The sequence below is a fragment of the Artemia franciscana genome, chromosome 10 (assembly GCF_032884065.1).
Source record: "Artemia franciscana chromosome 10, ASM3288406v1, whole genome shotgun sequence".
In the NCBI taxonomy this organism is placed as follows: domain Eukaryota; kingdom Metazoa; phylum Arthropoda; class Branchiopoda; order Anostraca; family Artemiidae; genus Artemia; species Artemia franciscana.
The window spans coordinates 15,066,721-15,092,386 of NC_088872.1; the positions used below are offsets into that span (position 1 = coordinate 15,066,721).

At 35.9% G+C, this 25,666-nt stretch overlaps 1 protein-coding gene across 1 annotated transcript in view; it reads right to left on the minus strand.

The window, feature by feature from the left end:
• The window catches only part of LOC136031828 (vacuolar protein sorting-associated protein 4-like), a 55,843-nt gene extending 33,584 nt beyond the window's left edge, over positions 1–22,259 (minus strand). The window contains exons 1-3 of the mRNA XM_065711656.1: positions 22,114–22,259; positions 8,730–8,841; positions 1,640–1,781 (exon numbers count right to left, since the gene is read on the minus strand). Of these exons, the coding sequence (XP_065567728.1) occupies positions 1,640–1,781; positions 8,730–8,841; positions 22,114–22,131 (272 nt within the window). The 5' untranslated portion in view covers positions 22,132–22,259. The remainder of the gene's footprint in view (positions 1–1,639; positions 1,782–8,729; positions 8,842–22,113) is intronic.
• Between the last annotated feature and the right edge of the window lie 3,407 nt (positions 22,260–25,666).

Consider the following 25,666-nt stretch of genomic DNA (forward strand, 5'->3'; position numbering starts at 1 on the left):
CTAGAAAAAAAAAGAAAAAAAGGGAAGCGTCAGGATATCTGTTCCTTGCGCTACACAGAGCATTGCTCAGCATGCGATTTTTCTTCATTTACTTGAAAGAATCTTAAGTAGAGTAAGAGATATGTCACTCTGATTTGTAATGATGCCAATATAGATATCGCATTCAGATTGACAAGGTAATACCAGGAACTTCAGCGTGTGAAGAAGCCAGGAGAGAGGGCCATGGCGAAGAGATATTCAAGAAACATAAAGAGAGAATAACACCAAGAAAATCAAATACTACCAAACTTGCCACAAACAACTTACTGCAACACCCAGCCACCTTAGATCAACACACATGCAAAAGGCTCCTCCCTCACTTAGGACATCTCAATTAAGATTAGATGATAAAGTAATAACGTAGAGTTTAAGAGAGACCTAGTCCAAGTGAGGGCAAAGGGGTTTGAAAAGATAGAGAACTATTCAAAAAATTAAAAGTGAGAACTGGGGATTTTATTTTGATTACCTTTCTTGTTGAAGGAAACTTCACAGGAAATCTCATTAAGAATTTTGATTATGGATCAATATCTGACTAAATTTCTTTAGACCGTGGGCGGAGGAGGACCTAAAACTGCAAAGAAGTATATTTTCAGACCCGAGGTTTCCTAAAATCCTTCGGATCAGTTTTTGGATTCTTTTATTTTCGTTTTTTTTTCTTTAGAAAGAGTTTTGTCTTTTTTTTCTTTGTTTAAAAAAAAGAAATATCTTATCGTCTATGAAATTATCAAATGTAAAAATAATGTTCAATTCTTTTAAGCGATAAAGCTTAAAGAATAGATTATAAAAGAAACAAAAGCAAGTATTTGTGTTGTGTATGTCATACATAGAAAAACTTGGACAGAAATATGCAATGGCTGGTCAAGGGGCGGTTGTAGTCACTTACATTTTCGCTAATCTATAACGAAAAAAGGCCTTTAAAATCAACTTTTGCCTAGGAATCTGTAAAACTATAAAAAAAAATCTTACCACGAACCCAGGCCCAAATGGTACCTCTTGGCAGCCCGAAATATATTCAAATGAGTTGAAAGCAACATGAAGAAAGTGCAGTATGACAAATGAATTTTCACAACAAACGTAAGTCATAAATCCCGCCCCAGAGAAACAGAACTTTTCGGTTGAGCCCAATTCACTGAGGACTCCCCAAAAAGCCTTAAGGCTCTGATGTTGGAACTCACCATTTTGGAACCGCTGAACTAGAGACTATACATATTATAAAGAATGGGTTATATAGCCTCCCCCCCCCAGCTATATGAAGAGTCCCCTTCTGTTTTATTATGCCTACCCAAAATAATCCGTTCTAGCGGAGTGGTTAGCACTAAAGACTTGAAATTTTGAGGTGAGGGGTTCGAATCCTGGTGTCCCTGGTTATTTGGTTTAAAACGGGGTTAATTACGAAACCCTGCCCAGCGTTGCTAGAGTCGACCCAGCTCTAAATGGGTAACTGGAACCATTGAATCAGGAAATTGGCATCTGCGCAACGCCGGTCATTGTTGAGCAAGTGAAAAAGTTACCCAAAATAGCACATGCAGAATGTCTCAAACTGCAAATAAGTCTAGTATTAGGTCGTAAAAGCTGAAGTTAGCTAAGAGAATGCATTTACTTTCCATTACTGGTTGCCTCGCCAGCTTTTACAGGTTGTTTCTTTTTCTTCTTCAGAAATTCTTTAAGCTTTTCAGCTCGTTCTAGGTAAGTTTTTACTTTGGCCCTTATAGTGTCTTTGGCCTTGTCACTTTGAGCTTCATCTGAAAATAGAAAATGAAGTTTAGAAACAAATATACATCAATATACACAGCAAATATTCGAGGGGGAGGCTATTTGTGGGATGGGGTCTGATTCGTACAAATTGCGTTGTTAGGATATAATATCCGAATTTTCATGATTTTATCAGGTTCCACTAATGGGAATAGGCCTTGAGATAGTTCTTTTGAGGATCACCTATCTCCAATCATGGAGGTCTGAACATCAGTGGGAACAAAGCATTACAAGTATTTTTATTTTCTCATAAGTAGGAACTTGACGACCTCTATGGGAGCATATCGAAATGAATATGTAAAAAGAAGTAAAAAGGATGCTCGGAATTTTTTCCTGGGGGAAGAACACTGTTTCCTTTCGCTTTTTAAAAGCCTTGGGCCCGCAGAGATTAGAACCCGGGTCCCCAGACACAGTCAAGTACTTCTTTGTTTTTCATGAGAGACGGGACAGGCAACGGAGACCAATGAATACTACTTAGTATTTTCTCAACAAAACACATTTCAAAATTTTAGAAAAAATACAAAATGCAATATTTTAGAAGCAGGAAATTTCTATTTTCCTATAGAAATTGAAGCATGTACTATGTTCTGATGCCCTTTGCTCAAGTTTGCACCATCCGTCTGAGCGAAGGACCTAAAAAGATTACAGGCACAAGCAGATGATACAACTAGTGGATAATGGTGAATCCAGCCATTTGATTTAATGCATGCAGAGGCCTCTACGAACTTACCCCTTTCTACAGGAAAAATACCATGTGACAATGTTTCTTCCTAATTTTGAGCAGTAAATAACCTACTAGCTATTAGGAAATTAAAACATACAAAAATAAGATGAAATTGGTGAACGCATTATGTTTACCCCCAAAATAAAGGAGTTAACCCCTCGATCCTCACTCTTCACGTTGAATTTTAACTTGCACACTCATTAAAAACCTAACAGATCCCTATAAATATACGTAAATGATTGTTAGTTTGTAATTATTTTTATTTACCTACCGCATTACCTTTGAAATAGCATTACGGTGAAATAAAAATTTAAACCTTTTCAGAATTATTTACAAGGCTATTTATCAGAAGAAATATGTCAAGTTAAAAATTGCTTACAGGTCTATTTATCAGAGGAATCATGGCAAATTAGGATATGTAAAAATTACATGTGAAAGTTTTCGCTACAGCGTAAATAAAAATTTAATTCAACAAGCGTGGCACGGAGGTGGGGTGAGATGGCAGCAGTTAACTTCATCAATGCGATCGTTTATGTTTGTTATACTATTACTCTTAAATTTTATACGGATTCTTGTTTTTATCTGTAATATCATAAGTCTTCTATAAGGTATGCAAATTAGACACGCGCGTAGCAACTTGGTTTTGGTTGGGTGCCAATTTGGCGGTGACAGAGATTTGAGAAAACACAAAAATAGAAGGATTTCACATAAAATAAAATGAATTAGAAAAATTTCAAATATCCTGGATTTTTGGGGGGCACTAGCCTACCACCTCCCCTCTCCCACTGCATACATGGTTAGTGTAAATACTAAAACGAAAACACAGATTATAATCGGATAAAAAACAGTTTTTTGAAATGAAAGTAAAAAGCGACGTTCAAACTTGAAACGAACAGATATGATTCTACATGTGAGGAGAGAGAGAGCTCCTTAAATCACACACTCCTTACATAAAAGTTTAGCTTATGTTTCCCTGCTTACAATCAATATATGTAACCTGCTGAAACATAGCATAAAAACAAGATGGTGTAAGGGGATTTGGCAAATAATAATTTCTGTTAGTTTTAGAATTCTACCATTGCTCTTTACCTTCATTAGAAAAGATTTTTTACTTAATTTATGCTAGTAGCACACTTAATTTTTCATATTATACTCGGACATAAGCAAGTCACAGAGGTGAGTCACCACCTTCACCACTGTTCATTATTAAATAAAAAAACAAGTTTTTTTTAACTGAAAGTAAGGAGCAAAATTAAAACTTAAAACGAACAGAAATTACTTCGTATATGAAAGGGGCTGCTTCCTCACCAACGCCCCGCTCTTTACGCTAAAGTTTTTTACTGTTTTAAAAAGAAGAGTTGAGAGAAAGAGTCAAACTTTAGCGTAAAGAGCGGGGCGTTGGTGAGGAAGCAGCCCCTTTCATATACGAAGTAATTTCTGTTCGTTTTAAGTTTTATTTTTGCTTCTTACTTTCAGTTAAAAAAACTTGTTTTTTTATTACATTTCTGAACGTTTTTCAATCAATTCATGTTTTGATTTTGGCTCTCCGTAGAGGAATAATTAAAACGAAATTTGCATATTTTTTTTTTGCTAAATGGCTTTCTCATAATTTTGATCGAGTGATTTTGAGCAAAAAGAGTGGGGGATGAAGCCTAGTTGCCCTCCGATTTTTCGGTTAATTAAGATAAAGGCAACTAGAACTTTTAATTTTTTACGAATCTTTTTTTTAGTAGAAGATATACGTAACTTATAAATTAGCTTACGTAAAGAAGTTTTGTATTCTCATGTTTTTATTATATATATGAGGGGGTTCGCCCCCTCGTCAGTACCTCGCTCTTTACACTAAAGCTTAAATTCATTAAGAATGACCCCTGAATCACAAAAGCCGTAGAATAAATAGTTGAAATTACTAAAAATACTTTAGCGTAAAGAGCGGGGTATTAGGAGGAGGTGAGCCCCTCATATGCGTAATAATTTCTGTTCGTTTTAAGTTTTAATGCTGCTTTTTACTTCCAGCTGAAAAAAAACTTTTTCAAATTTATTTTTTCATTGTTTTTTTTTTAAATAATGCTAGTAAATCCTGCGCTCCCTTCATGGAAATTTTCTTCCACCATGACAAATTCCTCGATGGAAAGTTCCCCCAGCCTATCCCCCTATTCTCAACCCCTCCCCCTAACCAAAAAATCCTACTGAAAACGCCTGCACACTTCCCAATAACCATTACTATATGTAAGCACTGGTCAAAGTTTGTAACTTGTAGCCCCTCCCACGGGGACTGTGGGGGAGTAAGTCGTCCCAAAAGACATAGTTATAAGGTTTTTCGACTATGCTGAATAAAATGGCTATCTCAGAATTTTGATCCGTTGACTTTGGGAAAATAATTAGCGTGGGAGGGGGCCTAGGTGCCCTCCAATTTTTTTGGTCACTTAAAAAGGGCACTAGAACTGTTCATTTCCGTTAGAATGAGCCCTCTCGCAACATTCTAGGATAACTGGGTCGATACGATCACCCCTTAAAAAAACAAACAAAAAAAAAACAAAAAAAAAAAACAGGCATCCATGATCTGCCTTCTGGCAAAAAATACAAAATTCCACATTTTTGTAGATAGGAGCTTGAAACTTCTACAGTAGGGTTCTCTGACACGCTGAATCTGATGGTGTGATTTTCGTTAAGATTCTATGACTTTTAGGGGGTGTTTCCCCCTATTTTCTAAAATAACGCAAACTTTCTCAGGCTCGTAACTTTTGATGGGTAAGACTAAACTTTATGAAACTTATATATTCAAAATCAGCATTAAAATGCAATTCTTTTGATGTAGCTATTGGTATCAAAATTCCATTTTTTAGAGTTTTGATTACTATTGAGCCGGGTCGCTCCTTACTACAGTTCGTTACCACGAACTGTTTGATGCTAAAGTTCAACTATTGCATAAACCTTATTCAAGAATGATAGTCAATGCTCAAAAAGAATATTCCTTCAAAATATCTCTTTTTGAAAGGCCGAAACAAATTTTCAACTACTAGTTTTTAATTATCTGAAAGGAAGAGTCTCCAGATCAATCTTTTTCTTAGATGGAGCCCCTCACATTTTCACCTCTGTGCATTTGAGCACAGAACGTAATATCTTATGTCAACACTCTAAATATTTCCTCAATAAGATGGAAACTGTTTCGCAAAAGCACCCGTATTGCATGCTGGTCCCAAACAGATTCTCAAATAAAGGGAGGCTAGAGTGTAAGCCTACACTCCAAGTTCAAAGAGCCTATATAAAATTTAGATAGTACAGGACTAAAACTTGAGGTTTCACCACCCATGAAAAGATCCACCAGCATCCCCCCTAATGTTACGAGTCAACTCGTGAACATGCTTGCATCTTTTCAATGCTTTGAAATCGATTGACTACCACAAAATTGTTGGTCGGTAGGATTTTACCTCTATTTACGCCAAAATGGTTGTTTTGGAGCGCAAACAACAACAACTATAGGACAAGATCATTGTTGTCACCCAAAAACTATTCTGTTCCATTCAACTAAAAAAAGAAGAAGGTTTCGTGCGGAAGTAAAGAACTGACTTTTGACATTTTCTAATATTCGCTAAATTCTAAAAACTAGTGCTTTGCTGAAATAAAAACCGGCCCCCCACCCGCCAAAAAAAAAGAAGTTCTCCTAGGTGCAGAAAATTCCATAAGTAACCTGCTGAAAATAAAAGATTAATTTATAAGCTTCTCAACAGTCTTTCACCTAGTACGATACCATTAAATTTTAGTATACAGTTATAATTCCGAAAATATTAGAAACATGGCAGTTGATATGTTTATGTTGAAAGTTTTTTTTTAATTTAATTTTTGCTTTTTTTTTTTTAAGTAAACGCTAAACCTTACAAACTAATCCATTATAATGTGATGCAAATAAAATTATATATTTGGAGTTATTGGATGAATTGCCAAGATTCAATCCTTGAAAAAGTTCGAAAACAAACATTCGTTACATTTGCCCTATATGGCATTCACATTAATCGTGCAGAAAAGCCAAGAGAGCATTTTTCCCTATGAGATATAACAATTTAAATCAACAGATTCTTGCAGTACCTTTCTCTACTATAATATGTAAGCATGTACCCTATATCTAACCATACCATATTACCACAGTATATAAGTAGGCTAAAAAGTGATTCTAACTTTCGCTCAAAACTACATTTATAGCAACATTTTAAATTTTTAGAAAAGCAAGAGTGTTGTTTAAGTGCCACGACTTAGTTGCAGCTCCGCTTTAGCTGCAGATAATCCATGGCTAGTTTAAGCCATGCACTAGTTTAAGCATTGCATGTAACATACATCATAAAAAGATTGTTTTTTATTTGATATCATAAAATACTCAGTTCACCTCACCATCACTTGACTTACTTGACTTGTATCTCATCCGGCCTCTGTGGCTGTATTAGGGCTTCTTCTCTTCCCACTATTCGTGGAATATTGCGACAGTATTTGGTTCCATCTATTGCTAGACGCAGGAGAGATTGGGGGGGGGGGGGGGGTCCGGCCATTGAAGTTGTCGTACCATCTTTTGCAGGATCAGCCACGAGGTCATGCGCCATGTACCCATCCTTCAAATGTGATTTTTTTGAATATGACCATGCCAGCGGAGTTGGTGACTTCAAAATCGGTCCATGACAGTGTAGGAGCAGTGGAGGAGTTTACGGAGGTCTTCATCGGATGCTCGGTCAATGTAGGTGATCCCTGCTATGCGACGGAGACATTTTGTTTCAAATGCGGAGATTCGACGTTCGTCATCAGGTTTAATTGACCAAGTTTCACTTACGTACATAGCAATAGAGATTATGAGAGAGATAAAAAGTCGGACCTTCAGTGATTTTGATAATAATTTACACTTCCAAATTGATGATACGCTATAGAAGCTGCTGGTTGCAAGGCCCAGTCTACACCTAATCAATCTTGATCAATCGTTATTAGAGGTTAAAAGACTGCCGAGGTAGACGAAAGATTCCGCGCTATCAGTTTGTTCTCCTTTTATGGTTAGCTGGCTCTGGGTGCAGAGTCTTTGGATACCCGCGGCACTTTCATTTTTACTGTGTTGACAACCATCCCAAGGGTCTCGGTTGCTGACACTATCTCGTATGTGTCTGTTTGGAGGAAATGCTCATGACTATTTAATTTTACGATGTCGTCTGGGTACGCTAATTTGTCCTTCAATGGATGCACCGTCTGTGGTTTTAACGAGTGATAAAGCTGCATTTGGAAACAGATTAAACAGATGAGGGGATAGGAGGCAGCCCAGGAGAACACGTGCTGACGTCTAGAAATGTTCTGTCAATCCCTCAAGCGTCTGAGCATGGCTAAACAAATTGAAATACATAACTTTGATCAAAGTTAACATGTTTTTTCGTTACACCAAATTAAATCGAAGGCCTGTTTAAAGTCAATAGAAAGTAAGAGCAGTTCTTTCTCAATTTCTATATATTTCTCCATCAGTTGTCGAGTGGAAATATACGATCTATAGTAGATCGATTTCTTCGGAAGCCGGCCTGATATTCCACTAAAGTGAGGTCTGTCAGGGATTTTAGGCAGTCAAGTAGGATTTTTGTGAGAATCTTCGCAGGTTGGCTCCTCATGCTAATTGGTCTGTAGTTATTACAGTCGTCTTTTTTGCCCTGTTGTAAAGTGGGACAATCATGGCTTTCGCCCAGGATCTGGGAAAGTGGCCCGTTTCCCAGATGCCCATTGTGACTTAATGATAGATGTCTACCAGTTGGTACTCAAAGACATAATAACAAGCTATTAAACATGTCTACAAACTCAGATGCAAAAAGTTCCAAATATTAGAAAGGGGAGTGGAAAAAACATTTCAAGGTAGGGGTTATCACGTAATTGTTTTAGGAGTGGCAGAAAAACTATTTTCCTTGAATATTTTTTTGGGTTGTTTTTTGGAGGTGGAAAGGTTCTAAGATTGGTCCAAAGGAATGCCCCTGAAAATTTGGGCTTACTAGCTTACCAATTGCTGGGTTGCATAGCCCATCCTCTGTCAGAAAAAATCTTGATAAAAAAAAAACTACTACTATTACAACTATATTACAAACATGATTTGGCTAAAGAATACCTATTTGAGAAGGCTTGCAATGGAGTGTGGCTCCATAAGACAGTTTAAAAAGCAAATTCTGCACAGTAAAAAAATGAAAGAAAAAATAGTATCTTCACTTACATTTTATAGAATGAATAAAATATTCAATTCCTAGCTCATATAGGCGAAGGGCTTCTTCAAAATTAGAAGCCTTGTCTTCTTCTGCAGCTTTCTGAACCAGATCGATTGCTTTCTGCAAATAAATGAGTTAATTAAAATAAAAGCATGTAAATGAGGAGAATTAGCAAAAATAGCAACAAAAAACTTTTAAGTTTTTGTTACTTTTAGGTCCAGAGGAAATAAGAAAAAATTCTTTTAGGACCAAAGATCTGTATTTATAAACGTACTAGCAGGTTTTCCATAAGCTGCCAGACAAAATAGTACTATCCAAAATATTTCTGTTTACCCATAAGCTATGCAAGCAGGTGATCGTGTCTATGCCCAGTTCAGATACTACAAACTTTGGCCGAGCAAAATAAAGAGAGCAATACTTGTTAAGGACGGTAACTACAACTATGAAGTTCATTGTTACGGCACTGTGAAATTAAGGTCATAAAATCAGGAAATTTGGCCTTACAAGCATAAGCATGCCGATGCCCTGAAGGATAGAAGGAAAAATGTACAGAAGGCGGAAAAATTAGATGTGGATGATACAGACAGATTTCCTGGTCTGTCTGCTTCAGTTTCATCAATGCAGAGTGAATTAATAGCCTGGAAGGTGGGACTAAGGATGAAATCAGGAAATGGGTACAGGACGAGTTTTCTCGAATCGAAACTGTATTTCCTTCACAGTTTAAAGATCATTTTTTGGACACTATTACTCAGTCCGTGTACAAAGCCATCAATTTGTGGTTCCAGCTGCGGTTCAAAGTAACCGAGATAAGTCTTATACAGAAATATACTATATGTACTTACATACTATATGTAATTAGTTTATTGGGTATAAATTGTGTTTGTTTTTATTGATGTCTTTTAGTTTTACTGCGGATGATGAACACTGTTAGTGTATATGTGTTCGAAATATCCAGTTAAAGAATTTTATATCTATTCAATGCGATTAAAAGGTTTCATCCCTATTTTGAACTGTGATACTTTCGTCTTGCACAATTTTTTTTCTGTCCATTCATTCACAACAGTAAAACAGTCCATGATATTATCAGAGATGTCTGACCACTTCCCTGTTAGTGCTTTTTTTGTCGCCCAAATTTCTCCTGATCAGCACAAATCTTCAGAAAAGAACAAAGATAGACGACTAAAAGTGATAGATTTTCAGTCATTACACAAACTCATTGATAATCATGATTGGAGTTCTGTTTTTGGATGAGATAACGTAAACGAAGCATTTTCGTTTTTTTTTATATATATCAAATCTCTCTGCTACTCTGAATCCCCCAAAACTGGGTAATGTCAACATTCAAAAGCGTTTGAAATTCCTTTTTCTCTGCTTGGATTTAATTAGCTTTGCGCGTCAGCTTTTTCAGTCTTATCCAAGCTTTTATGGTCAAAATTAAAGTTAGGTGAAACTTGGTCATAAATATCAGAAATTTGTTAAAAGCCTAACCTAACTTGTTATCATCAAACCTTGCATAAAACTTAAAAAGTTGACTGGCAACACTGATTAAATACAAGGAGAAAAAAAAAGATATTTTGGACATTCACAGTAACATCCCTACTAACAAACTAAGTAAATTCGTTTTGAGTTACACATAAGAGATATTTACAGAAATTTGGCCCATGGATTTCTGATGGGATTATTTTGTCAATAAGTGTAAAAATAAAAAGTATAAAACATAACTATCAGTAAAACAGAGGATTCGTTTCAAGATTATCGTTCATACAAATCTCATTATCATTTTTAACAAGGTAGAAAGGAACTTGCTGAAAAAAAAAACAATCTGTTAGCATGACATCAGAGGTTTTTAAGGTTCTTGAAACAATAATCAATTTCACAGTTATTACAGATCTTGGGGCAAATAATCTCTTGCAGATCTCACAGCATGGCTTTTATTCTGGAGGATATGTTGACACCAATGTTTGTCAAAAGCAACTTGCAATTACATTATGTGCAGTCAAGGTTGAAGGCTTGAAGAAAAATCCTTGCTTTGGATGCTCAATTTTCTTTTTCTGCAATTTCAATGTGTTGTTATTTGATGACTCTGGTAATGTCTGGTAATTATTTGATGTCTTTTTTCCAGTAATTAGTCTGGTAATTATTTGATGTCTTTTTTCCTGTTTTGGACCCTACATTATTTAATATAAGACAAGATATATATTATTTTAAAATTATATATAAAACACTTTGTAGCACCTGGTAAGAAAGCCCCAAAGGGTTTGTTGGCAGCAGGTGGGAGTCTTCTCTACTCTACATAGTACTAAATCTATATATATATATATATATATATATATATATATATATATATATATATATATATATATATATATATATATATATATATATATTATATATATATATATAATTATTTGTCTATATTATTTTTTCTATTGTTCGGTAAATGACGACTTATACTTATTGACGACATGACTGCCTGTCCATGGATTATTCTTTAAGGTTGATTGTGTGTGGCTATGCTGTTTGACCTATGTGATTGTATGGATGAGTAGGGTTAAGGCCTCATTCAAGTGCTGGTCTATATTAATCACTAATTTAGGAAAACAGTCTTCCTTTTCTCCTTCTGTCTCTCTTTTTTTTTTTTTTTTTTTTTTTTTTTTTTTTTTTTTTTTTGTGTTTGTGCTGTAGCATTGGTGATTTCTCTTTTCATGATATATAAATAAGTTGTTTGTTTGTGTGTCGACTGACGTCATGTTTGTCGACTGAAGTCATTATAAGGATTGAGCTGTATGTTGTCATGAAGTTGTTTGTCGACTGACGTCATGTTTGTCGACTGACGAAATTACAGACCGGGACACAAATGATGACCGGGACACCGGGACACAGGGATTATAAATGACGACCGGGACACTCAAAGAGAAATTACAGACTGGGACACCGGGACACAAATAACGACCAGGACACAGGGAATATAAATGACGACCGGGACACAACTACAACGGGGACGCCGGGGGACACAGGGGGGATATATAAATGACGACCGGGACACAGGGAATGTTCGATTAGCAATCACCATCAACAAAGCTCAAGGGCAATCATTAGAATAATGAGGTATAGATCTGAATACAGATTGTTTTTCCCATGGACAATTATATTTTGCATGCTCAAGAGTCGGTAAACCTAACAATCTATTTATATGCACAGACAATGGGACAGCAAAGAATGTTGTATATTCGCAAATTTTACGTAGTTAAAAACATATATATATCTATCTATATTCACAGGTGGGACACAGGGACACAACTACAATGGCGCGTAACTAATATGGCGCGAAAAAAGCTAAAAAAAGAAAAAACCTAAAAAGAAAAAAACTTAAAAAGAGGAAAAAATAAAAAAGGTAAAAAAATAAAAAGAAAAAACACCGGGACACAAATGACAACCGGGACACAGGGAATATAAAAGACTACCGATACACTCAAAGAGAAATTACAGACCGGGACACCAGGACCTAAAAAGAAAAAAACTTAAAAAAAGAAAAAAAATAAAAAAGATAAAAAACTTACAAAGAAAAAAACACCGGGACAGAAATGACGACCGGGACACAGGGAATATAAATGACGACCGGGACACAGGGGCACAACTACAACGGGTACGCCGGGGGCACACGGAGATATATAAATGACGACGGCGACACAGGGAATGTTCAATTAGCAATCACCGTCAACAAAGCTCAAGTGCAATCATTAGAATCATGAGGTATAGATCTGAATACGGATTGATTTTTCCATGGACAATTATATATTGCATGTTCAAGAGTCGGTAAACCTGACAATCTATTTATATGCACAGACAATGGGACAGCGAAGAATGTTGTATATTCGCAAATTTTACGTGGTTAAAAACATATATATATCTATCTATATTCACAGGTGGGACACAGGGACACAACTACAATGGCGCGTAACTAATATAGCGCGTAACGACTTACGCGCGGGGGGGGGGGCTTGGGGGGTGGCGCGAAGCACCCCCACCAACTATGTGTTGGGGCAGCGCCACCCCAACAGCTAGTACAAATATATAAACACATACATATACATTCAAACATAATATTCTTTTGCAAGGATAATGTTTTTGAAATATCAAAAAGTTGATTCGTAGTGTAAAGTTCAGGACACAAAATTCATGGCTATGTATCATGGCTATGGATATCACAATTAAAGGAGAAAAAATTTTCAGAAGAAGCGGGAAAAATATTATTGATAAATTTGTATGTGGAAATACTAACTTGGTAATCTCTTGTTTTTGAAATATCAAAAAGTTGATTCTTAGTGTAAAGCTCAGGATACAAAATTACTAGCCCATACAGAGCAACTGTAACAAATGTATTGGTAAAAAAAATAGCAAAATAGACCAATCAAAGAATTTTCTGGGATACTAGGTTTTTAACTTGGCAAAGCACACCCAGAGATCTGGACAGCTTTGAAGCTATAATATTTGAATGTGTTTTTCATGATAGATTTTCCTCAATCATAAAACCCAAATATTTTGTTACCTTTACTCTTTTTATTTGATTTCGGTTTATTATTAATTCTAAATTAAGTTTTAATAATATATATCTGAGAAAATAAGATGTAATTAGTTTTAGTATAATTTAATGTCAAAATTATTGAAATCTGCCCACTTAATAAACTTGGTCATTGCCTTTATCATTTTATTAAAAAGTAGATCAGCTGATGGAGCAGCTACATGTAAAAGAGTATTGTCTGCAAATAGGATTATACCAGCTTCTGACAAATAGCACTCAATCCAATCTATAAAAGTTAAAAATAGAAGAGGAAACAGTATCGAACCCTGGGGTACTCTGCAAGTTATTGCACTATTCACAGAAGTAAAACACCCATTCACCACAATTTACTTCTGATCACTTAAATAAGATTCAAACCAAGACAAACTCTGTCCAGTTACACTAATTTTTTCCAGCTCAAGTAATAATTGTTTATGGTCAATTGTGTCAAAAGCGTTCTTCAAATCCAGGAATAAAGCACCTGGAATCAGACCTGCTTCAAACAATGTATTTACCCTGTCAACAAGTTTAATAGTTGCTATTTCTATGGAATTATTTTTTCTATAACCAAACTGAGCATTCATAAGAATTTTATTATTTTCAATGTAATCAGTTAGCCTGGATCCAATTACCTTTTCATATATTTTTGAACAGAAAGGGAGGATAGAAATGGGTCTTTATTTGAAGGTTTGTCTCTCTTACCTCCTTTGTGCAAAGGTATTATTTTAGCAAACTTCAAAACTTCCGTGAAAATTCCTTTTTCCATAGATTTATTAATCAAATTGCATAAAACTGGTGCAATAACTTCATCAATGATGTTCTTTCCACTGTCAGCTGTAACTTAATGCTCTAAGCTGATGACCTGAATCTTCTTGGACCAGCCTTGTCCTGTGAAAATCATGCCTTTCTACAAAATAATCTTGGACTACTTGGTCAATGGGATGAGGCTTGACTTCTTAAATTCAATGTTGCCAAGTGCCATGTCATTCACTTTGGCAAAATGAATCCTTGTTGCTCCTTTCCTTCCCTTCCTTATGCTTTGGTCAAAGGACTTCACTTGTCTGTTATGACCTCTTCTTCCTTTTGGCAAACAGGCCTCCAAAAATGTTTTCACCACGAGGTTCCAATTCCAGAATTTGTATGAGGGTATATCCTTCTTTGTCATCTTCTCCTCCCTTCTGTTTGGTTTGTGGAAAGTGCGAGTACTTGAGCTGCCTGTCCCCAGCAGTTGAAGGCCTAGAGGGCGGCTGGTACCAATACGGCTGTTCCTACTCACTCTTGCTCTCTTCTGCACAGTAGATCAACATTAATAAACTAGCTCATTTTCCATTGTCTTTTTCAGGTGAAAATGTAATAGAATCACAAGGTAACTTTGATATCCTTTAGAAACTCCAAAATCTCTCAGAAAATCAGAGTTGTAGAACTCTTTGATAACGAATTTTTAAAGTGTAGTGCTGCTACAGTAGACTGCAAGCCTTGGTCTCTTATCTTAGCTAAAAGCTATCTTCTTTTTGGAAAAAAGTCCTGACAATAAAATAGAATACGTTGGAGAGATTCTTCCCACTGGTAGCAAAACCCACACAATGGGCTTTGTGACTGCTTGGCTCTATATTTTTCTTTATTAAATAAACTGACCCAGCTCGGATTCAAAAATATATAGTGCTGGCCAATCTAGATTGAAATGGGGAAGAAAGCTGTGGAGATAATTTGGTCCAAATATGATTGATTTTGCTCCTCATTACATCCCTTATTGTTTTTTGGTTAGACTCTGGATATTTGCTATCTGCTGCCCACTGTGCAGTCTCATCTGCGACCTCATTTCCTTTGATTCCACAGTGGCTTGGTATGTGCTGGAACTTAACTTCTATTCCTTGTCTGGAAAGTTGTAGAAGGGAATTCCTAATTGCTGATAAATCACAGTCAGGGGCTTCCCAATTTATTTTTAAGACCTGCTGGAGCGCAAATTTTGAGTCACTAAAAATAACCACCTTTTTATGTGTGGGAGGGACTGCAGGAGAGTATTTGGAGCCATTTCAATGGTTTTCAGTTCTGCTGATAGGACTGAGCTGAAGAAAGTCTGAGGAGCAGCTTCAAATTGAAATCTGGTATGAATATGCCTGCATCTGTCTTCCCTTCTCTTAGCAATCCATCTGTATATACTTCAAGGTAATCTAGGTAATTCATTTGTTTACATCTTAAAATAGCTGAATTATGAACTGTTGTGGAAGGTTATCCTTACTATTAGGGATCTGCTCAAGAACGACTTGAGGGGCAACCATTCTCCAAGGGGAAAAAATCTGGCATAAGTAGAGAATTAGATACAGTCCCACTTCTCCAATTCAAGATAGTTTCTTTGAACAGCCTAACTCCAGAGGGTAGTTTTTCAGATATACTTCTTAGGTCTTCGAAAAGTGTGGAAGTGACAATGTGTTTATGGCCAGAAGCTTAGATCTTCGTGAAGTAGTTTGTTGATAGAATCTTCATTCTCTGTTCTATTTTTTGGACCCCAGCAATTCCCCTCAGGGTGTCAACTGGAGTACGGCTGAGAAGACCAAAGGCTATCCTAATAGCTGAATTCTGGAGGGTTTCAAGTATTCTAAGGTGCTTTTGTGATGTTGTACCATAAGTCTGGATTCCATATTCAATGACCCTTGTACATACAATTTATAAAATTCCATCAGAGTTTTTGAGGAGGATCCCCAAGAGGTTCCTGCCATTTGCTTCATTAGAACCAGTCTTTTCAAAAAAGAGGTTTTGATGGCTTCCAAATGTGTTTTCCATGTCAACCTTTGGTCAAAATGGACTCCCAGGATATTCGCTGAAGTTGCAACTTCTAGAGTTCTTCCACTTATCCTGATCTCTGGATTGGTGAGGGTATTTCTTTTTCTATGGAAAACCATAGCCTTGGTTTTTTTGGTGGAAAATGGGACTCCATGATCCTTGGAATACTGGTGAATTTCTTCAAGAGTTATCTGTGCCGATTTTGAGGCTTCTCCTATGCTGGGGCTTTTGTGGCATGTTAGTAGGTCATCAGCAAAAATGCCTCTAATATCAATGGTAGTGGAGATTTTAAGGTCAGATATAAATATAAGGAAAAGAAGAGTGTTTAAAATTGCTCCCTGTGGAAGGCCACGTTTTATTAATCAAGGGGATAAAAGTTCCTTCCCTACTCTTATGTAGAAAGTTCGCCCTTCTAAATAACTTTCAACAAAAAGGCTCATTTTTTGTGGAAATCCAAACTTTAGTATTTTTGAAGTCATCTTTTTATGGCATACATTATTGTAAGCTCCTTCAAAATCATACAAGACTGCCACAGATATTTTTCCTTCTTCAAATCCTGTTTTTATACATATTTTCTAATCTGACTATATCATCTAGTGTGCTGTGATGTTTCCTGAAGCCTGTCTGCTCAGCTTGAATCAACTCGTTCTTTTCCATGAACTGCTCCAGTCTTTTGCAGACCAATTTCTCTAATAATTTTCCCATGCAGGGTAATATAGGAATAGGTTGGTAGGACTTAGGGTTGTTGCTCGGCTTCTGCATTTTGAGGAATGCTTTTATGCTGGTGGGTTTCCATATCTGTGGGAAAGTACTAGAAAGCCACACTGGTTAACTACAATTAAAATTCTTGTTCTGAATTCTTCAGGGCTTTTTATTAACCACAGGTTGTCTACCTTGTCAATTCCAGGTGTTGAAGGAATTTTCAAATTCTGAATAACCACATTTAATTCATATTTTGTAAAGGGTTTCAGTAATTCATCTTTATAAGGCAAAGATTTGGCTTGTTGTCCTTCTCTATGCACTTTGGAGTTGGAAACTTCAGGGGGGGGGGTACTCAAAAGCATCTGCTAGGGCCTCAGCCTTTTCTTTTTCAGTTTGCAAGCTGAACACTTCCTTTTCCATAGGGTAACCTTGTTCCTGACTTTTGATTCAATTGCCATTCATGCAGGCTATAAAGTTTGAATTTTCGTTGGAGGTAGCTTTGGGTCATGGTTAGATGAGAAATTGGACCATGCTGTCTTCTTTGCTTCTCCTATTATTCTCTTAACAATAGCCTCTGCCTTCCTGAGAATTATAAGACCTTCAATTGGAAGGAGACCTATTCTGTTTCCTTAGCACCACTCTCTTTTGTCTGACTGCCACCTTGCAATGCTTGTTCCACAAGGGGTTTGGTGGATGGTTTTCTATTGCCTTTCTGAATCCTTTGGTCTTGGGTATAGAAAAGTCAGCTGCTTTCAGAATGGTACTGTTAAGCAGGGTGGCAGCTTCTTCTGGATTCTGACATGCATCTACTTCAATGTAACTATGTATCCCCAGAAAATTCTGGAACCATGGCCAATTTGCTTTTCTGTTTAGGAATCAAGGGGAAACTTCTTCTAAAATACTATCTATCCCATAAAGGAACATTAATACCCCATAGTGGTCTGTGAACAATTTATCAATTCTTTCAATAGTAATAGTATCTCCTAAGGAGCTGCTTCCAATCTTGATATCTATATTGGAAATGGTTTTACTTCTTGGGCAAGAATATGTGTTTTAAATTCTTTGGGGAATATACCATTAAATTTCCCCCCTCTTCGATAATTTTTTCTATGCTCTTCCCTGTTTAATTTGGCTTTTTATCACTCCAAAGTTTGCTATGACAGTTATAATCCCCAACAATTAATACCTTATCTTGTGAAGTAACGAGCTTTTCAATATTATTCAAGATGTCTAAATTTCCATCTGGGTTATAATAAGAGTATATTTTTTATTCTTTTTCCATCTTTCCTTTCTGCAAGTATACCAACAACATCATTATCTTGGATGAGATTAATATTAATAAGGCTACTATGTTTAAGGTCTTCTCTAATAAGAACAGCAACACCTCCTCCTCTTCTTAAAGAGTTCCTATCTTTCCTGTATATTTTATACTCTTGTATTTGCAATCTTTTGGCTTCATTTAGATTTGCTTCTTCCAGGCAGATTATATCCACTCTTCCTTTATTAATAAATTGTGTCAGTTGAGCTATTTTCTTTTATTTGATGAAATTGTGCTCCATTGAAGAACTACGAGGTTTTTTAGACTTTGAATCTTTGACAGCATGGGTTATTGACTGTCATCTTGTTGGGGCTTGGAAGTGGCAGGGTGATTGCTTAATTGGTCATTATTCTGAGCCATTTGGCTAGTGGGGTCCCTGAAACTTTCTTTATTGCTTCTGGATGGGATTGATTCCAAGTTTCTTGCTCTTGAGGTCATCTCTTCGAATATATTATTTGCAGAGGTGGAAATGTCAGGGCCAAAGAACATTTGAATAACTTCCATTTTCAAGAGAGCTTTCACTGATTCCTGAAAGTTGCTACTTTTGATAAGTTCCATTACAGCAATTGCTGTCATCATTCCTTCTAATCTTTCTTTTGTCTCTCTCACCAAGGCACCTAATCTTGCATTCTGGGAGTAATTTTGATGATGAGTAACTGGAGAAATTCCTGGTAGGGTTGTTGTTCTGGATGTTCCAGTAACTGAGGTTGAATTAGGGGTTGATGCTACTGATGCATAAAAAGTTTGATTTTGGATTTATGTGGCTGAACTTCCACTCTGACAGATTTGTGTTGCTTTTTGGATCAAGGTTGTAGGTTTAGGTGTGGGTCTGTTAGTGGTAGGGCTTTGAGGTGTTAGCATATGTTTTTGCTGTTTTTTTTTTATTGGCCCTGTAGGACTAGGTAAGAGGGGCCACAAGATTGGGTCTTGAATGGGGGGTAAAGAGGTTGGCATTTTAAAGCTGCTGTAGGGCCAGGAAGGGGAGTTCTTTCATCATTGCTGCTGCTAGTCCAATGGGAATCTGCTGGGCCTCTCCTACCCTTAAAATTTGACAACGTTTTACATATACTTTGCAATTAGTAGTTTCTATTGGTTTATGTGCTCCTTTGCAGTTTTTGCAAAAAGCTGATTTTGTGCAGCTTGTTTCAGCATGATCTCATGCAAAAATATTCAGTGGCTAAACATCTATTTTCTGTATGTTCAAATAGAAAATATTTTTTGCATTGCATTGGTTTTTCTTTGTATATCTTTATTGGCTTCTGATTTCCATCACAAAAACTTCTTGTGGAAGGGTCTGGTGCTTAAGGGTTAATACAACTGACTTACTTTCAAACATCTGGTTTGCTAATTTCGTTTTTAGTCTTGTCACCTCTAGGACTTCAAAGCTATGCATCAATATGGTTATTATTACATTTATTTGGATCAAACATTTTAAATTATTAGTTTATTGACTTACCTACAAGGACCTTTTTTGAAAATATCAATGATCCTATTTTGGTATGTATATCTTTTCAGTGTTTCAGTTTTATTCACATATTAAAAGAAAGCTGATTTTCTTCTTGTTCTAAAAATGTAACTTTTATTGCTTGATAAAAGGCAGCATTATATAAATTAAAAATATTTAATACAATTTTGTCTCTTTAATTGCATGTCAAAACAGAGACCATATTTTTAATTTGTGCTGACAAATTATTGTTGAAAATTTCACCAAGAAGGCATGGCTTTTGTTACCACCCTCACATTATATTTTTTTTGTATAAAATAGGGCAGGGCAAAAACCCATTTCTATTTTTCCAAAATTCCTTAGAAAAGTGGTCTTTTCCAAAAAGAGGTCCTTTACCCAATTTCTCTGAACTGATTCTAGAGTTTATTGATCTGATTTATTAATTGAGTTGGCAATCCACAGTGGCTGGTGTTTACCTCTACCCCCCAATGGTTTGTAGGTCTCTAATTGCTTTTGATATATAAGAAAGGGGTAAATTTTTTGCAGTTCATATAATTGACTTACCAATAAAGTGAACATACCACACCAGGCCTTTTTGGTAAATGTTTAGTTTAGAGCATTTAGAAATGCTAATTCTAGAAGCATACCAATTTCTGGTTGACCCTCCTCCTCCATGGGGCAAACTAAAAATACATATAGTGGGCTTGCTTACAGGTAACACTACCTAGAGAGCAAAGCTGTATCCTATGTTTATTTAATAAGCCTTGTTTGAGTTTCTTTTTCTTCTTTTTTTGAGTTTTATCACTCTTTGTTGAATAAATATAGAATAGACCTTGCCCTGCCACCTGCAGGGCTTATGGACTAATAGGCTTTACTCTATAAGTAATGTTACCTGTAAGCAAGTCCACTTTACACATTTTTAATCCTGTTGGAGGAGGATTTTAGAAAGCTAAAAATGGATGTGCTTCTCTAATAATGACAAAGAAACAATATTTGATCATCAGAATCTTGCTATATGCAGTAATATGCACTTCAGGGCACTTGGAACAAAAGTAAATATTTACCACTTTTTGTCATGTTCTTCATAAATATAATAAATGCTTTTTAATGCAAATTCTAATTTGAGCACTTTTTGACCAAACCTAAACTAACCTTATTATAAATTATTTTGGCACTGAGAGAATGCAGCATTATTTTGTTGAAAACAATCATGAAACAACACTGAGAAATCATAGGATTAATTTGTTGAAAACAACAGTAAAATTCTCTAGTTAATTGACTTCTTGCTATCTCTGAAAAGGGTTTAGGTTAGGAAAATGTAACTTTCAGGGATGGGTCTACAAGCTAAAGTATGTCCCAAGAAGGTATTTTGAAGCAACTACCTTCTCCCTCTAGAGGGCCCTGACCTTTGATGACCTTTAAAAATATGCATGTTATAAAAGTGAAACCTTGCAAAATAGATCTTTTGCTTAATTGAAGCAAAACAAAATTGTTTTCAGTTTCATAACTTTGCTCAGTTCCATTTTAAAAGGTTTTAAAAATATGCAAATATATTTCCTAAATTTTGAAAAAAAAACATTGATATGGCTCAAAATTCTACTCAAATAACAGGAATTGTATTTTCAGAACTAAAGGCAGAGAAAAAGCAGCTAGTATCTTAAAATTAAGGTAAAATGTTGCTTTGTCAAATTTTCAACAGGTATTGACCTGTCACGTAGGCAATTTTCAGGGCCCTCTAGAGGGAGAAGGAGCAGAGGTGGGTACTTTAAAAAGCCTTCCTGGGACATACTTTAGCCTGTAGACCCATCCCTGAAAGTTTCATTTTCCTAACCTAACCCCTTTCCAAGATTGCAAGAAGTCAATTAACTAGAATTTTACCAAAACAACTAATAACTCATACTTCAATTGAAAATTTGTCATTTTTAAAAGTGCAATTAGTACAAGCTCAAAAATTTGCAGTAGAAGCAATTATAATATTTAAAGAATGTAAAAAAAGGCATCAAGTGGTATTTTCACTTTATTGGTAAGTAAATTATATGAACTGTGAAATGTTTACCAAGTAAGGACTTGAACTCTGAATTTCTGATCCAAAGAGCACCCTACAAAGTTTCTGTAGCCATGAGGTGGAGGTAGAGATGAGGGAGGGAAAGTCTCCCTCCTATACAGAATAAATTCTGCTATCTTTTGCCTCTCCCTCCAACAAAAATCTTGGTTATAGCCCTGGGGGTTATACCCTAATTTCTACTTCTATCCTCTTGATGGCTCAATGAGAGCTGTGGGTTTCAGCTTTAAAATCCACCCTTTGAGGTATCTCCCTCCCTCTCAAACTACAAAACAATCAGAGAACCCCATTGTAGAAGTTCAAGTTCCTTTTTAAGTTTTGTGATTTACCTATTACTAACAGATAGTATTGGCTATTGGGAAACATATGCATATTTGGGGGGGGGATTTTTTTGCAGGGAGATGGTGTCTGGGGGTATTTTCAGCGGAGAGCAAATTTTGGGGAATAATGCTTTCAGCAAGGATGTATTTTCCAGAGGTAAAAAATAGTTCGGCTTGATTTTCAGTAAAATACAATGAAACTACCTTTAGATAGTCAGCCATTTACGAGTAATGTTGGGTGGTAAAATTCTTCAATAGTAGTAATGGATTTGGTAGAAGTTCTTCAGTTTCTTCTCTGGATGCGACACAAATTTAGAGCTCAATTGGTGTTACAGCCATCTTGAATTGTGAAAGCAAAACTGTCGTATCCTCAATTTTTAAAATTCCAAGAAACATACAGTTGAAAAATCGGTTTTTATGGAGCTCAACATACAGTATATAGAAAACGAATGAAACGCCAATTTAAAGCTGCTAGAAAGGGAGAACTGTTGATTGAATTTTGGTTCTGTTGGATGAAATTCACTTAGGAATTATTTTATAAGAGAGCATAGAATAAAAACACTTTTTATTGATATTGTTAAAATTAAAAAAAAAATATGTTTCAAAGAGCAGATACAGACGGTAAAAAAATAGTAACAGGCCAGGGACGGATCCAGAGATGGCGAGAGGCGGGCTTTGAGTCCCTCCTAACTTTTTTTTCTATCGCCCTTATTTGTTTTTTTCTCTCTTTTTCACTACTTTTTTAAATAAATTTGTCCATTTAGTCAATTATTGAGCCCTCACCCCAGATAATACTCTATGTCCACTTTTGTAACAGGACTGTTCAGAAGGGAAACTAACACAAACCTATTTTTTATTATGATTTGGGGTTGGAGAATTCGTTAGAAGTTCATTGGTTTGGTCCCTACTTGGGCTGATTATGCTTTATATAGCGTTTTTATTTAGTGAAGAGCATTACCCCTTGGATTTATCATAAAATTAAATTTGTTCCACATTGCTAAGGGCCTTTATGACTTTTTCATTTAACAAAACTATTTTTTTATCGCCCTGATTTTAAGATTCCGTCTTCAAGGTCATATAATGAGAATAAGGTTCCTATACATGTTAAATAGTGTAGTACTGTCATCAGGCAGATGAGGAATTTCACATAACCTGTCACTTGTCACAGGCAGAGGAGAAACACAAATAGGCAGAAGAGATTCTAAGGAGTCAAATATTTTTTGGGGGGACTTCCCCATATATGTTCGTGTAGTAGTTCATTTAAGAGCACCTTTTCTCTGATTCAAGGCAAATACATCTTAGCACGTTTAAAAGTCTTGGATTTAATTTAGTTCCCAAATAAAGTTTTTCTGACAAATTAAAAATTACAACGCGGGCGATAGCCCTGGTTTGCTGATTATGCCCTATATATAGTTTTTATATAGTGTAGAACATTTCCACGTAGTTTTTCATAAAATTAAATTTGTTCCCAATTGTTAAAGGTCTTTGTGACTTTCTTATATAACAAAACTATTGTTCCCACTGCCCCGATCTTAAAATTGCATTTTCAAGGTCACAGATTAAGAACAAGGTTCCTATTCATGTCAAAAAGTGTAGTGCAATCATCACGAAGCTGAAACATTTCAAATGAGCTGTTAATTGTCACAAGTCGGAGCAGAAAAAAAATTAGCCCAGAGGAGAGGAGATTTTAAGGAGTAAAATACTTTTTAGGGGGCTACTCCATATATACATGTTTATGTTTTATAAAGGAAAAAAATGAAAATTTTGTAGTCCCTTAAATTCATAATATCTCTTGCCGCTACTTAGCGTGCTCAGTCACTTGAAAGACAAAAATTGATAATCCTTAATCTGATGTTTTAAAAAGATGCAATGAAATACGCTGGAAATTATAGCACAGGGGTGAAATGACCATGGGAATGACAAATTACGGCTAATGAGGTGAGATGGATCTAAAAGGGAATATATAAGAAATCAAGTTTTTTACCTTAAAGTAAGGAACAATATTGTAACTTCCATTTGCTCCACAGCTAGTCGGGCACTGGAAAATCATAGAGAGCCAATTAAAGGTTCAGTTCAAAGGAAGTTGCTAAATCTAGTATCTTTTTTAAGTACTAAAAACAATTTTTAAACGAAAATCAATTTTTTATGAAAAACTGTATTTTCGTATGCAAGAAGACGATTGTCCTCGTAACCGTAGGTTATAGTCATAAATGAAGTAAGAAGTAAAATCTATATTATGATTACAATAAATTTAGCACCGTCAGTATATAACGATGTCATGTCGTAGGCATTAAGTTGTGAAAAATAGAAAAGAAGAAAAAAAAATAGAAAAAAGAGAGGGAAAACTTTGAAAGGAATATTTCTTAATAAGAATTATCGTTGGTAACATGGTCGGGGCTCAATCGTTTCTCTACACCAAGCTAAAAAAAACCTGCAGTCCTGGCTTGATTTTAGTGAAGTGTATATGCCACTTTCTTCATTTCCATGTCTCAACTGCAGCAAAAGTCCTGCCAACAAACCTCAAGCTCCCGATCAGAGAAACGCACAACTGGTTTTCAAGCAGCCATTTCAGGATATAAACAAAGCTATTATTTGATAAATACTGGAGATAAGGAGCCAAAAAGGGTGGCACATTCATCAGCTACATGATTACTTTTCTGTGATGTTGCAACAGAGCGGATTCTAGACCAATGGTTAGGATTGAAATCTCATTTCAAACGAGTTTCCTTGATGGAACAGCGCAGCCGGTACACTAGCTCTGATGTATGAAAATGATAAAAATTATTTGTCTGTGACCTTTCTTTTACTTGTCATAAAAGAGTTCATGCAAATGAACTTGATGTTTCAGCAGACTTCAGCAGACCCTGCAAAACTTATAAAGACTCCGACGCATTTATAACTATACTTTTACGCAAAGTAGTTGGAAGTTCATTAAAGACGTACATGTCTGAACTGCTTGAAATAGAATTAATAGTCTAAAAGAAGCGAACTTCCGAAAATGCCATTATTGGGACAAATTTCCGTCGAAAGCTAAACACATCCCAAGTTGGTGGAGAACAGAAGGAAGAATTAAAGAAACGGTGCTATGATTGTGTTAAAAAACCTTACGAGAAGGCTTAAAAAAGACTTCCATACCATTTTACTTTGCTTTCAACTATGCATCTTCTTTTCCTAGAAAACTGTCTCGGCCAAAGTAGATGTGACTTCGACCAACTGCCTGTTTTTCGTTTGGTCGCTGGTCCAAATGGGAATTTAAGAAAAATGGAAGACTTGAAGATTTTTGGCGAAGGCTTCTGCTAGTAAAATGGTTCACTGTTGCAGGTAAAGACACTTCCATGTTAATTGAACAACTCTAGGTCACCGCATACCATTACAAAAATGCTGCTGGCAAGTTTCGATTTAGAGAGCTTCCTTCTACTGTATTTGATCTTCTTACTCTTTCAGTATGAATCGCTTTCGTGAAGGGCACGTTCAGTGTCATGAATTGTGTAAAAAAAGCTAGAAACAGAATGGGTTTCCATTTGATTCCGTCCATCTTACTTATTTTAAGATGTTTTTTTCTGGGGAAGGAATGTATTGTAAAACCTTTGTTCTATCAAAATCTATATTTTATATGTTTAATAGTTCGATGTATAAATTTGAGGAAAGGAACGACTTTTTGAGGCCTTGGATCAAATCTTTGACATTTCCTAAGCCCTTTTGACATTTCCTAGGATTACACCTATTTTAATCTTGAGCAAAAATATACCTTTCTGTA